Below are 13254 nucleotides of genomic sequence, written 5' to 3'. Positions count from 1 at the left end.
CTGAATGCAGTTCAACGGAACAACGCCATTGGGAGATTACAAGCTGGAGCAACTCAGCAAGAAGTGGCCAGGCACTTTGGCGCATCCAGACAGAAAAACTCCGCACTGTGGACCCGATACAACAACACCAACAGAGTTGACGACAGACCAAGGTCAGGAAGACCAAGGGTAACAGCCCAAGCACAAGATCGATACATCCGGCTGCGACACCTCCGAGACCGCACTACCACAGCCACGTCTACAACCACACAGGTCCCTGGGGTACGCAGAATATCAGATCAAACGGTGCGCAACAGACTGAGGGAGGCTGGACTTTTTGCACGAAGACCTGTTCGACGTCATGTATTGACCCCACGTCATCTGGCAGACCGTCTGCTTTGGTGCCAACAGAGGGTTAGTTGGGCACGTGCAAGGTGGAGAAATGTACTGTTTACTGACGAGTCCCGTTTCCTACTCACACATGCTGATAGGCGCGCACGTGTCTACAGACGTCAGGGTGAACGTTACGCCCCCAACTGTGTGCAGCAGGTTGTCCCATTTGTCGGCGGGAGAGTCATGGTATGGGCCGGAATTCATCACGGTGGTAGGACGCCTCTCGTACATGTGGCAGGTGCATTGACAGGTGTGCGTTACAGAGACCTGATCCTACAGCCTTACTTTCTTCCTCACGTCAACGTTCATGGCGGACAGTTCCAGCAGGACAACGCTCGACCGCATATTGCACGTGCTAGTCAGGACTTCTTACAGCACAACAACATCCAGACATTACCTTTGGCCAGCCTGGTCACCAGATTTGTCCCCGATTGAGCATCTGTGGGACGAGTTGGATCGACGCGTTCGCAGAAGGAATCCATCGCCCCAAACACTTCCGGCGCTTCTTGATGCACTTCAGCATGAATGGCAGCACATCCTAGAGCGCGTTATTGACAACATGATTGCATCTATGGGTCGTCGGTGTCAAGCGGTGATTGCTGCACGTGGTGGGCGCAACCGATACTGACATTTTCTGTACCCCTGTGACATTAACTGTATCGTGTACGTGTGTCTGTCTAGGTGACACGATTAATGTTTTGAAAATTGTGTACATAGATCTTCAAACAGTGTTTCAATTATGGTTTCTGTGGCCTATTTTGAAACAATCGCATTATATTACATTTTGAAAGTCAGTGTCAAGTTTCTTTTTTTGAAGAGTATATTAAGCTTTCCTGGTTGTTCCCCGTGGCAAATATTCGATGTGTATCATGCCTTTGATGTCCCAACACTCTTCGTGGATGTTTGTGATTTTTGTCTATTTTAAACATCTTGGTATTGAGAGACCCGAAGTGTTTCAACTCCATGGATTCTTGTTTGCTCTCAGAATCATTGTGATGATGAACTTTTTCTGGGATGGGATTATATCTGGTAAACAGGGCATTAGAGGTGGAGGCTAGGAGACTGCTCATGATATTTTGGCCCATCTTTGAATATCTGACGACGGTTGTTATTGTCAACAATAAAGTCACCAGTGATTGGAGCACCTACAAGTTGGTAGCAGTATGATGAGTCTTGGCAGCCACACGTATTGGAATTTACCTCATGAGCTGCAAAGTCCACGTTTTGCAACACGTTCATACAATTGAACAACTAGGATGAAATGAATGAAATCGATGGTGGTTCCTGAAATATTGCGGGGACTATTAGGTAATTGTCTGAAAATGTTACTTAAATTTAAGGCATCAATTTCATTGATTGCAGATTTCAAATACAATGACATGCAGCCTGTCTGATTTAGTTGAGTCAAATGTGGTCAAACGTTTCAAAACAATATGAAGTAGTATTCTCTCAAGTCGATCATGTGGGCACTTACTGTTAGTGTACCCATCCATCAGCAAAACATTATTTCAACTACCTCATTTACTTGAGGTTGTTGAGTACCAGCTTATAGATGGCATCAATGTCTTCTTTTGTGGTGTTGGGGTGGGTTGTTCACAGCTGGTGCTATCTTCTGAACTCCCGATGCAAGGGTGTTAACTGACTATGAAAGTCAAGTTTTCAGCCTTGCCGAACTACGCTGGACATCGCTGGTCGATTGTAGCGCCACCAGCCGCTATTAAGAGTGATGTCCGTTCTCTGTCCATCCTATTGACCGATCAGATTTCACCTCTCATATCACTTGCATTTGCTTCAAACCAAATGGCAGCGCCTAGTCAAGACGATTTGACCTATAATCAAGATCTATATTGTGATAAAATGGGTCTTACCTTGAAAAGTGCATCAAATCATTTGAGCACCTTGAATAAAAACATGAAAAGATTTTGAAAATATCTGTCGATGCCCAGTTGACAGTACACATGCTTTGCAAATCCTGCAGTCAACGGAAACTGGACTTTTATTCCCTTTCCTTGGGAAGGTGGAACTCACTATCCCAGTGTGTAACTCTTTCACTCAATGTTTATCTGTGGCATGGGATGGAGCAGCTTCCTCCCAAACAGCATGCAACCAATCATCAACATTCTTTAGTGACTGCTCTATACTCATTAAAGTTAATTATCAAGATTATTACTGGACAGAAGCACAACAAATTGGGAAAGGGGATTCAACAAAATTAATATGTGTCACACATAAGCATAAAAACCCAAATATGTCAGGATCAAAACATGCCGATATCCCTCAAGGGTTACGAGGCCACTTCTACAGTGACCTTGACCATGAAACACAATGTTTCTTTACAATGCTTTCTGTGTGTTTGTTCTGTTTATGGCTTCCATGTTGTAAGGATTCACTTTGTTGGCATGTGGCAGAGGCACATGTCGGAATACCCTAAAGTATGCAGTTTAGTTCGTTTTATTCGTACAAAACATATCCCATCTTTCACTTTGCTTAGTTAGACAAGACATAGATTTGCTTCACCCGATGTATGGTATGGACAGATGATATTGAAAGAGCAAAACATCCATGTGGGAAGAAACACGGATAATACACTTATAATCAAGTACATTTTATTCATCCAATGCATTGATACAATATCACAGAAGTTTATCTATCAAATTACATAAAATTAAAAGTACAATCAAAGAATCTTTCCATAATATTTCATTGACATCTCTGCCAAAACACATTGTGCAGCAGGTTAGCTGCAACAACCCATTGTACAACATGTCTGCTACAAGAACACATTGTACAACATGTCTGCTACAACAACACATTATAAGGCAAGTCTGCTACAAAACACTACCTTGTTAAAAGTTTATCTATAAAATTACATAAAATAAAAAGTACAATCAAAGAATCTTTCCATAATATTTAACCCATGTTCCTACTGATGAAGTATAGGGTTTTACCATTGTTCCTATTAATGAAGTTTAGTGTTTTACCAAAATTCCTACTGATGAAGTATAGGGTTTTAAACATGTTCCTATTGATGAAGTATAGGGTTTTATCCGTGTTCCTACTGATGAGGTATAGGGTTTTACCCATGTTCCTATTAATGAAGTTTAGTGTTTTACCCATATTCTTACTGATGAAGTATAGGGCTTTACCCATGTTCCTACTGATGAAGTATAGGGCTTTACCCATGTTCCTACTGATGAAGTTTGGGGTTTTACCCATGTTACTACTGATGGAGTATAGGGTTTTATCCGTGTTCCTACTGATGAAGTATGGGCTTTTATCCGTGTTCCTACTGATGAAGCATAGGGTTTTACCCATGTTCCTATTAATGAAGTTTAGTGTTTTACCCATATTCTTACTGATGAAGTATAGGGCTTTACCCATGTTCCTACTGATGAAGTATAGGGCTTTACCCATGTTCCTACTGATGAAGTTTGGGGTTTTACCCATGTTACTACTGATGGAGTATAGGGTTTTATCTGTGTTCCTACTGATGAAGTATGGGCTTTTATCCGTGTTCCTACTGATGAAGCATAGGGTTTTACCCATGTTCCTATTAATGAAGTTTAGTGTTTTACCCATATTCTTACTGATGAAGTATAGGGCTTTACCCATGTTCCTACTGATGGAGTATAGGGTTTTATCCGTGTTCCTACTGATGAAGTATGGGCTTTTATCCGTGTTCCTACTGATGAAGCATAGGGTTTTACCCATGTTCCTATTAATGAAGTTTAGTGTTTTACCCATATTCTTACTGATGAAGTATAGGGCTTTACCCATGTTCCTACTGATGAAATATAGGGTTTTATCCGTGTTCCTACTGATGAAGTATGGGCCTTTATCCGTGTTCCTACTGATGAAGCATAGGGTTTTACCCATGTTCCTATTAATGAAGTTTAGTGTTTTACCCATATTCTTACTGATGAAGTATAGGGCTTTACCCATGTTCCTACTGATGAAGTATCGGATTTTACCCATGTACCTACTGATGAAGTGTAGGGTTTTGTCCCATGTTCCTACTGATGAAGTATAGGGTTTTATCCGTGTTCCTACTGATGAAGTATAGGGTTTTATCCGTGTTCCTACTGATGAAGTATAGGGTTTTATCCGTGTTCCTACTGATGAAGTATAGGGCTTTACCCATGTTCCTACTGATGAAGTGTAGGGTTTTGTCCCATGTTCCTACTGATGAAGTATAGGGTTTTATCCGTGTTCCTACTGATGAAGTATAGGGTTTTATCCGTGTTCCTACTGATGAAGTATAGGGCTTTACCCATGTTCCTAATGATGATGTATAGGGCTTTACCCATGTTCCTACTGATGAAGTTTAGGGTTTTATCCATGTTTTTGCTGAAGTATAGGGTTTTATCCGTGTTCCTACTGATGAAGCATAGGGTTTTATCTGATGTTCCTACTGATGAAGTATAGGGTTTTATCAATGTTCCTGTTGAAGTATAGGGTTTAATCAATGTTCCTACTAATGAAGTATAGTGTTTTAGCCATGTTCCTACTGATGAAGTATGGGCTTTTATCCGTGTTCCTACTGATGAAGCATAGGGTTTTACCCATGTTCCTATTAATGAAATTTAGTGTTTTACCCATATTCTTACTGATGAAGTATAGGGCTTTACCCATGTTCCTACTGATGAAGTATAGGGTTTTATCCGTGTTCCTACTGATGAAGTATGGGCCTTTATCCATGTTCCTACTGATGAAGCATAGGGTTTTACCCATGTTCCTATTAATGAAGTTTAGTGTTTTACCCATATTCTTACTGATGAAGTATAGGGCTTTACCCATGTTCCTACTGATGAAGTATAGGGCTTTATCCGTGTTCCTACTGATGAAGTATAGGGTTTTATCCGTGTTCCTACTGATGAAGTATAGGGTTTTATCCGTGTTCCTACTGATGAAGTATAGGGCTTTACCCATGTTCCTACTGATGATGTATAAGGCTTTACCCATGTTCCTACTGATGAAGTATAAGGCTTTACCCATGTTCCTACTGATGGAGTATAGGTTTTTATCCGTGTTCCTACTGATGAAGTATAGGGTTTTATCCGTGTTCCTACTGATGAAGTATAGGGCTTTACCCATGTTCCTACTGATGATGTATAGGGCTTTACCCATGTTCCTACTGATGAAGTATAGGGTTTTATCCGTGTTCCTACTGATGAAGCATAGGGTTTTATCTGATGTTCCTACTGATGAAGTATAGGGTTTTATCAATGTTCCTGTTGAAGTATAGGGTTTTATCAATGTTCCTACTAATGAAGTATAGTGTTTTAGCCATGTTCCTACTAATGAAGTATGGGGTTTATCAATGTTCCTGCTGATGAAGTATAGGGTTTTGGCCATGTTCCTGTTGAAGTGTAGGGTTTTACCCATGTTTCTACTGATGAAGTATAGGGTTTAACCATGTTCCTACAGATGAAGTATACGGTTTAACCATGTTCCCACTGATGAAGTATAGGGTTTTGTAGATGTTCCTGCTGATGAAGTATAGAGTTTGATAGTTGGTTTGTTTGGTTTGTTGTTTAACGCCACACTCAGCAATATTCCAGCTACATGACGGGGGTCTGTAAATAATCGAGTCTGGACCAGACAATCCAGTGATTTATATCATGAGCATCGATCCACCCAATATGGGTCGATGACATGCATTAAACAAGTCAGCGAGCCTGACCACCCGATCCCATTAGTCGCCTCTTACGACAAGCATAGTTGCCTTTTACGGCAAGCATGGGTTGCTGAAGACCTATTCTACCCCGGATCTCCACAGGTTTGATTGATGTTCCTACTGATAAAGTATACGGTTTTACTCATGTTCCTACTGTTGAAGTATAGGGTTTTACCCATGTTCCTACTGATGAAGTATAGGGTTTTATCCATGTTTTTGCTGAAGTATAGGGTTTTATCCATGTTCCTACTGATGAAGTATTGGGTTTTATTCATGTGTCTGCTGATGAAGTATAGGGTTTTATCCATGTTCCTACTGATGCAGTATAGGGTTTAACCCATGTTCCTACTGATGCAGTACAGGGTTTTATTCATGTTTCTGCGGATGAAGTATAGGGTTTTACGCATGTTCCTATTGATGAAGCATAAGGTTTTACCCATGTTCCTATGTTGATATAGTATAGGGTTCATCCATGCTCCAACTGAGCTGAGACAATGTCTGGTCCCCATACAAAATCCCAGGCGTGCCACTCAGAATATCAAATTGTCGGTCCCTAAGCAGAAATTATTTCCTTACATGTGAGCGGGTCTACAAGATATGCATTGCACAGGAACCAATGTGGGATGATACACTGTTATTGTATGCGCGTGCTACCCTTCTAGCAATCTCATCAAAATCATATATTTTACCTGTCTACAGCACAGAGAATAATGAATCGGACCAGTGGGCTATCAAACAGAACAATGGTAGAGCAATGAATACTTACACAAGTCAACATCATTTGATGGCATGGATTGATGAGGCAAGTGTAAAAATCACAAGAAACAGTTTGAAATGACTAAATATGAATTTATTATGCATTCGTTGAAAAACCACAATACAGATAATGAGATGTAATTTGGCAAACAAAGGAAGAGCGCAAGTCTCTAGCACATGGGTTCACCTCCTTCCAGATGAATTTGGACACAAAGCAAACTGGGTACTCCAGCCTCTAACACAAATACAAACATAACAAGCATAATTTACTATAAAAATCATATAAAATCAGCTCCCACCCTTTCAGTGATTCACACATTCTCAGTCACACACAAACATTCATTCTACATTGACTGGCTGCTGCTGGCTGGCTGGCTGGCCATACATGCAGGTATGGAAATAACATCTACATCCATGAATGTCAAAGTTTAAAGCAAGCCCCTGTCTGAGAGAACACAACCACCATGTCTGAAATGGAAGCATGAGACAATTTCTTGGCATTCTCTAAGTGTATGTGTGCAGATATTTTGCTTTACAACTTGTACACTATAAATGTTCCTGAAACATGAAAGACAATGTAGCTACTGAAAATGTGTCTACTGATACTACTTTCCTTGGACACAGATACTGTTAAAACTGAAAGACTATCAGGAACAAAAAATAATATTTTTGGAAGCATTTCAAGTTTTCAACTGTATATAAAAAAGGTAAGAATGGCATTATTTTCATTCCATCTGAAATGTTCAAAGAGGCTTCTTACTCCCCAAATCTTCAAGGTTTTTGATGGGTTTACTGACAGCACATTCCAAACGAAAGCAAAGTATTGTTTTGTAATATTGAAGAGCAACATTTCAATCCTGGAGGCCATTCCTGCTTCAGCAGCAACAGCAACAACAGCAACAGCCATCACTCAAACAATGGAAGGCCAAGACAAATGTCCTTTTTCTCTCATGCAACATCATTTTCCAAACCTGTACCAGAATGTTCTTGCATATAAACAGGAGAAACAAATACAATTTGTTTTGGCCTTTGTTGTACACTGTAAACACTATCAGGCAGTATCTGCCATTGTTTGACTCACTGAAACTAGTAGCACCATACGAAATATACAACATTTCAAAATGACTTCATCATCTACTTTAGCTGACTGACTTACACTACACAACATAAGTGCCATATGAATGACATTTGGGAATACAGTGTAGAAAAGCGAGGTACTTAGAGGTAACGCAACTTTCAGTAGTGTTGATAGCAACATGCTTGAACTTGGAATATGTATAACATTTCCTACACAACTTATGGCAGTGAAATAATGTACCATTAAACTGGACCGTGGAACGTGAACAGTGTTATAGGTGGCAAAGTTCATGATGGGTTGTAGTGGTTGAAGTAATACGGGAGGAACTGATCATGGACAACATTGCATCCTTTCAGCTGAGTGCTTTCACTGTTTGTACCAATCATTAATTATCAATACTGTTGTACCAAAACAATATTTTCCAAAATTAACAAAACCAATCTACAGGCCTAAACAATTAATTTCCTGTATGGATAAAAAACTGGGTGAAAAATCCAAAATACTTGATAACTGCACCTAAAAGCCTAAACATGTACCAGTGTGTGAAACTAAAAGTTTTTCAAAAGTAGGCTCTGCTTACAGAGACCATGCAGCTGGGCACCCCCAACAACTGTTCGGTAACCTGTCACTGACAGAATCAAATCAGGATTACAATAATCCATTGTTCCACATAATGAAAAGAAAATACTTCAATGTTACCTATTCCCAGGTAGAAAATGGTATTCTGAAACCATACAGTGCCATACATACATATATCCAGGACTTGGCAACACAAACCATCTGCAGGCACATGCATCAACAGGATCCATTAATCTCACTGTATATTTCAACAACAAATCATTAAGCTGTCAACACAAAAACATGAAGAATTTGATCCCAGTACATTCTGCACAGCACCATGATGAGACTAAAGCAATGTGTTCTTTCTAATCATGGCTATATTCAACCATTTTATATGAACAAGAACAGTCACAAACAAACCTGCTTATGGCTTGCAAGCGTTAACATGTTAGTCACAATAGGAACACTGGTCTTTCTTCCCCATCAACTACACAACCACCATACTTCTACTTTTCAGTAGAAGCAGAACGTCCAGACATGTTTAATTCAGGGGCACACCTTCAGCGGCCCTGAAACAATGTCAACAAGCTAATTAACGCCTTTTATGGATACAAAATAACAAGGGTTTGGAGTTAATAAGAGCTCTAGCCATTGAATATATCCCAATTTTGTGTACTGTATTGTTTGCTTGCCAACAAGGTCATGGTGAAGTTACTATCTACAGGCTATCATTTAGTCAGTGTACATGAGGTTAAAGGTGTTCCTCCTGTGGTGTGTGATGACAATAGAGGTACAAGAGCAGTAGGGTAGACACCCCATCACTAACCCTACTTCTTGCACTACTCCTACAAGTACCTCCACACTGTGTCACACATGTAGACTTCACTGTTGTCACAAACCTATTAACAAGCATAATTCTCTGCATAATTCAGCTATATTAAATGAAAATAATTCGCTCCGACATAATACCTTTCTGCATGAAGATCTCTTGGAGGTCACCTCAAGTTAATTCTTTGACCACCTAAGCTAAATAAAGGATGTTTGGGCTCTGGCATTGATTTCATATTTTTTACCACCTCAATCTGTAAAGTTCAAGTTTAGCTGTAAAAGTCCACTCAACAGAAATATTCATTCTAAACCTTTGTGTGTGTAGATGTTATGGCACACAGAATGACAGAAGGTAATTAAACTACACAACATATATATCAGCTCAGCCTACAATAGTTTCATTGTGGTTGTTGATGAAATTCAGAATCAGATAAGCTGCTCTGATTGGTTAACTCACTTGGACTAGAAAGTTCACCTGAAACTCATATAAAGAGTTTTCAGATCTTCACTTACAGAGGAATTGTATCAGAAGTTAAACTCTGATCTTAATGAGATTGCAATTGCAATTTATATCAATGCAATAAATGTAGTAGATGTGATGAAATATTCATCATTGAACCCACAAGTAGGCCATATGAAAAGCCAATAAAATCTTGCATCATACCCCTAAACCCTTCATTATCAACAATCTTACATGTTTGGCATAAATACAGAGTTTTTTTATAGAATTATCTTAATAATATTTGGTTATGATAAAGGTATACTAATGATGAGAACTCAGTGTTTCTAGTGGTACATAGATCCGATACTGCTGCCAAAGCGATGACCATGTGAATAGGCCTTGAGAAAGTAACTCAATCAAAATCTTGATCGGTATTGAAACCATCTAAACACAACATATGACAAAGTATATATGTTCATTGTAAGATTTTGATCTTGGCGAGTCCTCAATCTGATTCATGGGAGGAAAATGTCTACAGTTGTGAACTTCTTGTTCTACTGAGGGCACACTACACAGGCCTGATGGTTCTACCTGGACCTTTAGAGTTAATAACAGGCATTTCTTTCCTGAAAGTTTCTACAATGAGACAGTAAGGTCATTTTAGTGGGAAGATTTGCTTGAACTTACTATTTGATAAATTAACAAAAAACTCAGAACATGTGTATGGTTTGGGCCTAATGGTAAAGAGTACCATAAATGTTGTATACTGAGAGAAACAAATAAGGGAACACATGAAAATACAAGTGCTCCTTTATTGTTTTCCAGGTTTTGTTCCCAAGCTATGGATGTCGAGCTATGGATGTCACTGTTGGTAAAAATCTGGGAATAAATAAAGGGACACTGCAATGAAATGGTGTTCCCTTATTTGTTTCCCTCAGTGTATATAATGCAAGATCTTGTACATGATTGCATATATTACATCTACATTTAATGCAGTTTCAAGACAATTTGACAATGGTATAAGGATCAAAACTGAAACATCGCTGTAATAGTATTTGTTGTCCATAAATTGTGTCTACTTTGTCATCTGCCAACATCTACAAAATGCCTATCAAACAGTTCTTCCTAGAACATATCACACCTTTAGACATGTGTACAAAGTAGGTGATCCAGAGGGAACCTCCCTGGGGTGCAAAACCGAGTTGCTAACAAGCCATGTTGGACCTAATACCTCCAGAGATCAATTCGAAAAATATGTTTCAAGAGTAATAGGAATCATTTATCTACTGAACGGCTAAACAATGATAAGCTAGTAGAAAGCACCTCCATGTGAAATGGTATGTTATTGTGAGGTAGTGTTCACTGGAAGTTCAAAAAGAGGGGAATGCCCAACAGACATGACAATTGCAGCCTACAGCGTATTCTATTTTTTCATTGTTCAATTTTATACAACTGTGTTTGGCATGTTTGTTGATGTGATTAAATGATATGCAATAGAACCATGGTAACTGAAAAAGTAATTGTGTGTGACCAGGTTTTCTTCCGATTTTCAAATCAAAATATTAGTATAGAAATGGTAGTGCGCTCCTGGTCGAAGTATGGAATTGTTTAGGATATATATTCAGGAAGTAAAGGAGTCTGTGTTATATCACCAACATTCTGATTTCAGCTCTTTGAGCTTAAACAGACATGTAATATGTTTTCTTTTTCTTACTATCCAGTACACAACACAAGATGTTCAAGTCATAATCCCTTTACTCTTTCCCAAACCAACCAAGAATAGGAAACATATTAATATAAGCATAAATTCACAGACAATGCCAATTTGAAATTTGATACATATACAAAACAAATAAATAAATATAAGGCAACACGGTGACAACATAAATAAGACCTTCCTAGAAAGACAAAAATCTCCAGTACATACATGGGACTCACAACAGTGCAAAAAGAGTTATCTCCCCTGCACTGTGGCAAACTGAGCAAAGCAACCCATTGATATAATTAGTATTCCTAGGAGAGACAAACATTTGAGCACACTGTTTAAAACTGCTGCCTTTTGTAGTAGCGGACAGTTACAGAAACAAAGAAGGCACTGCTAGGTCACAAATAAATCACAATGCATGCAGAAGGCTATGTGTCTCCTAAGGAACTGGTGCTCATTTTACGTTCTCGCATTGAAAATTTCCTATCTTTGACCAAAGGAGTGGAGTTTTTACGAGTACACACACTGACACTTCGCCGAAGACTGTCCTCGCGAGACTGTGCATGCTCGATACCTGCTTGCTTCACCGCATGCGTGGCAAGCATGTCAATTGTTGCATATGCAATTGGTGTGGTGGGCACAGTTTTCTTTGGCTTTCTCTTAGACTCTGTTGGAGATGTTGCAGCACATGCTGTGGACAAGTCTATCTCTGCATAATTTAATTGGGGATTCACTTGCTCTGGTGGCATGGGGGACATTGGCACACGTGGGGACAGAGGGGGCGAGGCACTCCTGGTACATGAGGGGGAGTGTCCACTACTGGAGTGCAGGACATCTTGCATGTCTCCTTCAACAAGGGAAGTGTCTCTATCACTGTTAGCTTTCCTATCAGTACTCAATCTGTCTATTTCAGTGTTGACTGTTTCTTTCTCTGGACTCTCAGAATTTTTATCACTACAGTGCAAAACCATATCAGTATCATGCTTGTCTGGGGCTTGTCCAACCTTGTCCCTTTCAGGACTTAATTGATTTTTGTCACCTTTCAGATTGTTTCTTGGGCTATGTAAATGCTCTTTTTCACTGTTTAATCTGTCTCTTTCACTATTCAACCTATTTCTCTCACCAGTCACTTTCTCTCGTTCACTGCTTCGCCTATCTCTTTCACTGATCAGCTTCTCTCGGAACGTCCTCTCAGGAGAGACTTCATGATCAGACACATGCTTGTGGCCAAACACAGAATCCTTAGCACCTGTTGTCATATCCACATTCATGTAGGCATTGTACTCTTCCCCATGTGATGAGTTGGACATGGTACTTTCAAAACTGAAGACTGTTCCAGAAGACGGAGAGTAAGGCGTTTGGGGACTGGATGTACAGCTCTCGCTTGCTGTGTGTCGCCGCTCCACAAACTGGTAGTCTCTGCCTGACCTGGGTCGCAGTATAGTGGAGGCGGGGCTACTCCGAACAGTGTCTTCGCTGCGAATACTGTGATTGTCACTACTCTCATGGGAAGAAACAGATATGGCATCCAGTTTGTCATTGAGATCATCCACAGAGACAACCAGAGCACTATAGTGTAAATTCTGGGTGTCACAACATTTGGCACTGTGAGGGGACGAACCACTGGCAGTTTCTGCAACAGTAACTGTAGAGTAAGGTCATAGAATATTTCATCTACATTAAGAGCACTTTTTGTAAACATTGAAATAATTTTTTACCCGACACATAAATGCAATTTCATCATACTTGCAACTGTAATGATGACATAAATATCACAACTAACAATTGAATTACACATGCCATTAACATGCCAAATAATTATCCAATGCACCAAG

The 13254-nt window shown here is 39.7% G+C and overlaps 1 protein-coding gene across 2 annotated transcripts in view; it reads right to left on the bottom strand.

The window, feature by feature from the left end:
• Positions 1-6877: 6877 nt before the first annotated feature.
• LOC139468125 (uncharacterized) overlaps positions 6878-13254 on the bottom strand; it is a 51346-nt gene continuing 44969 nt past the window's right edge. Inside the window, exon 7 of one of the 2 annotated variants that reach the window (XM_071249881.1) lies at positions 6878-13064. In XM_071249881.1, coding sequence (XP_071105982.1) covers positions 11848-13064 — 1217 coding nt within the window. In that variant the 3' untranslated portion in view covers positions 6878-11847. The remainder of the gene's footprint in view (positions 13065-13254) is intronic. The other variant, XM_071249883.1, reaches the window with a different exon arrangement.

Source organism: Haliotis cracherodii, unplaced genomic scaffold, assembly GCF_022045235.1.
Source record: "Haliotis cracherodii isolate W230 unplaced genomic scaffold, xgHalCrac1.p SCAF_2, whole genome shotgun sequence".
Lineage (NCBI taxonomy): Eukaryota > Metazoa > Mollusca > Gastropoda > Lepetellida > Haliotidae > Haliotis > Haliotis cracherodii.
This window is presented reverse-complemented; position numbering and strand designations above follow the sequence as displayed.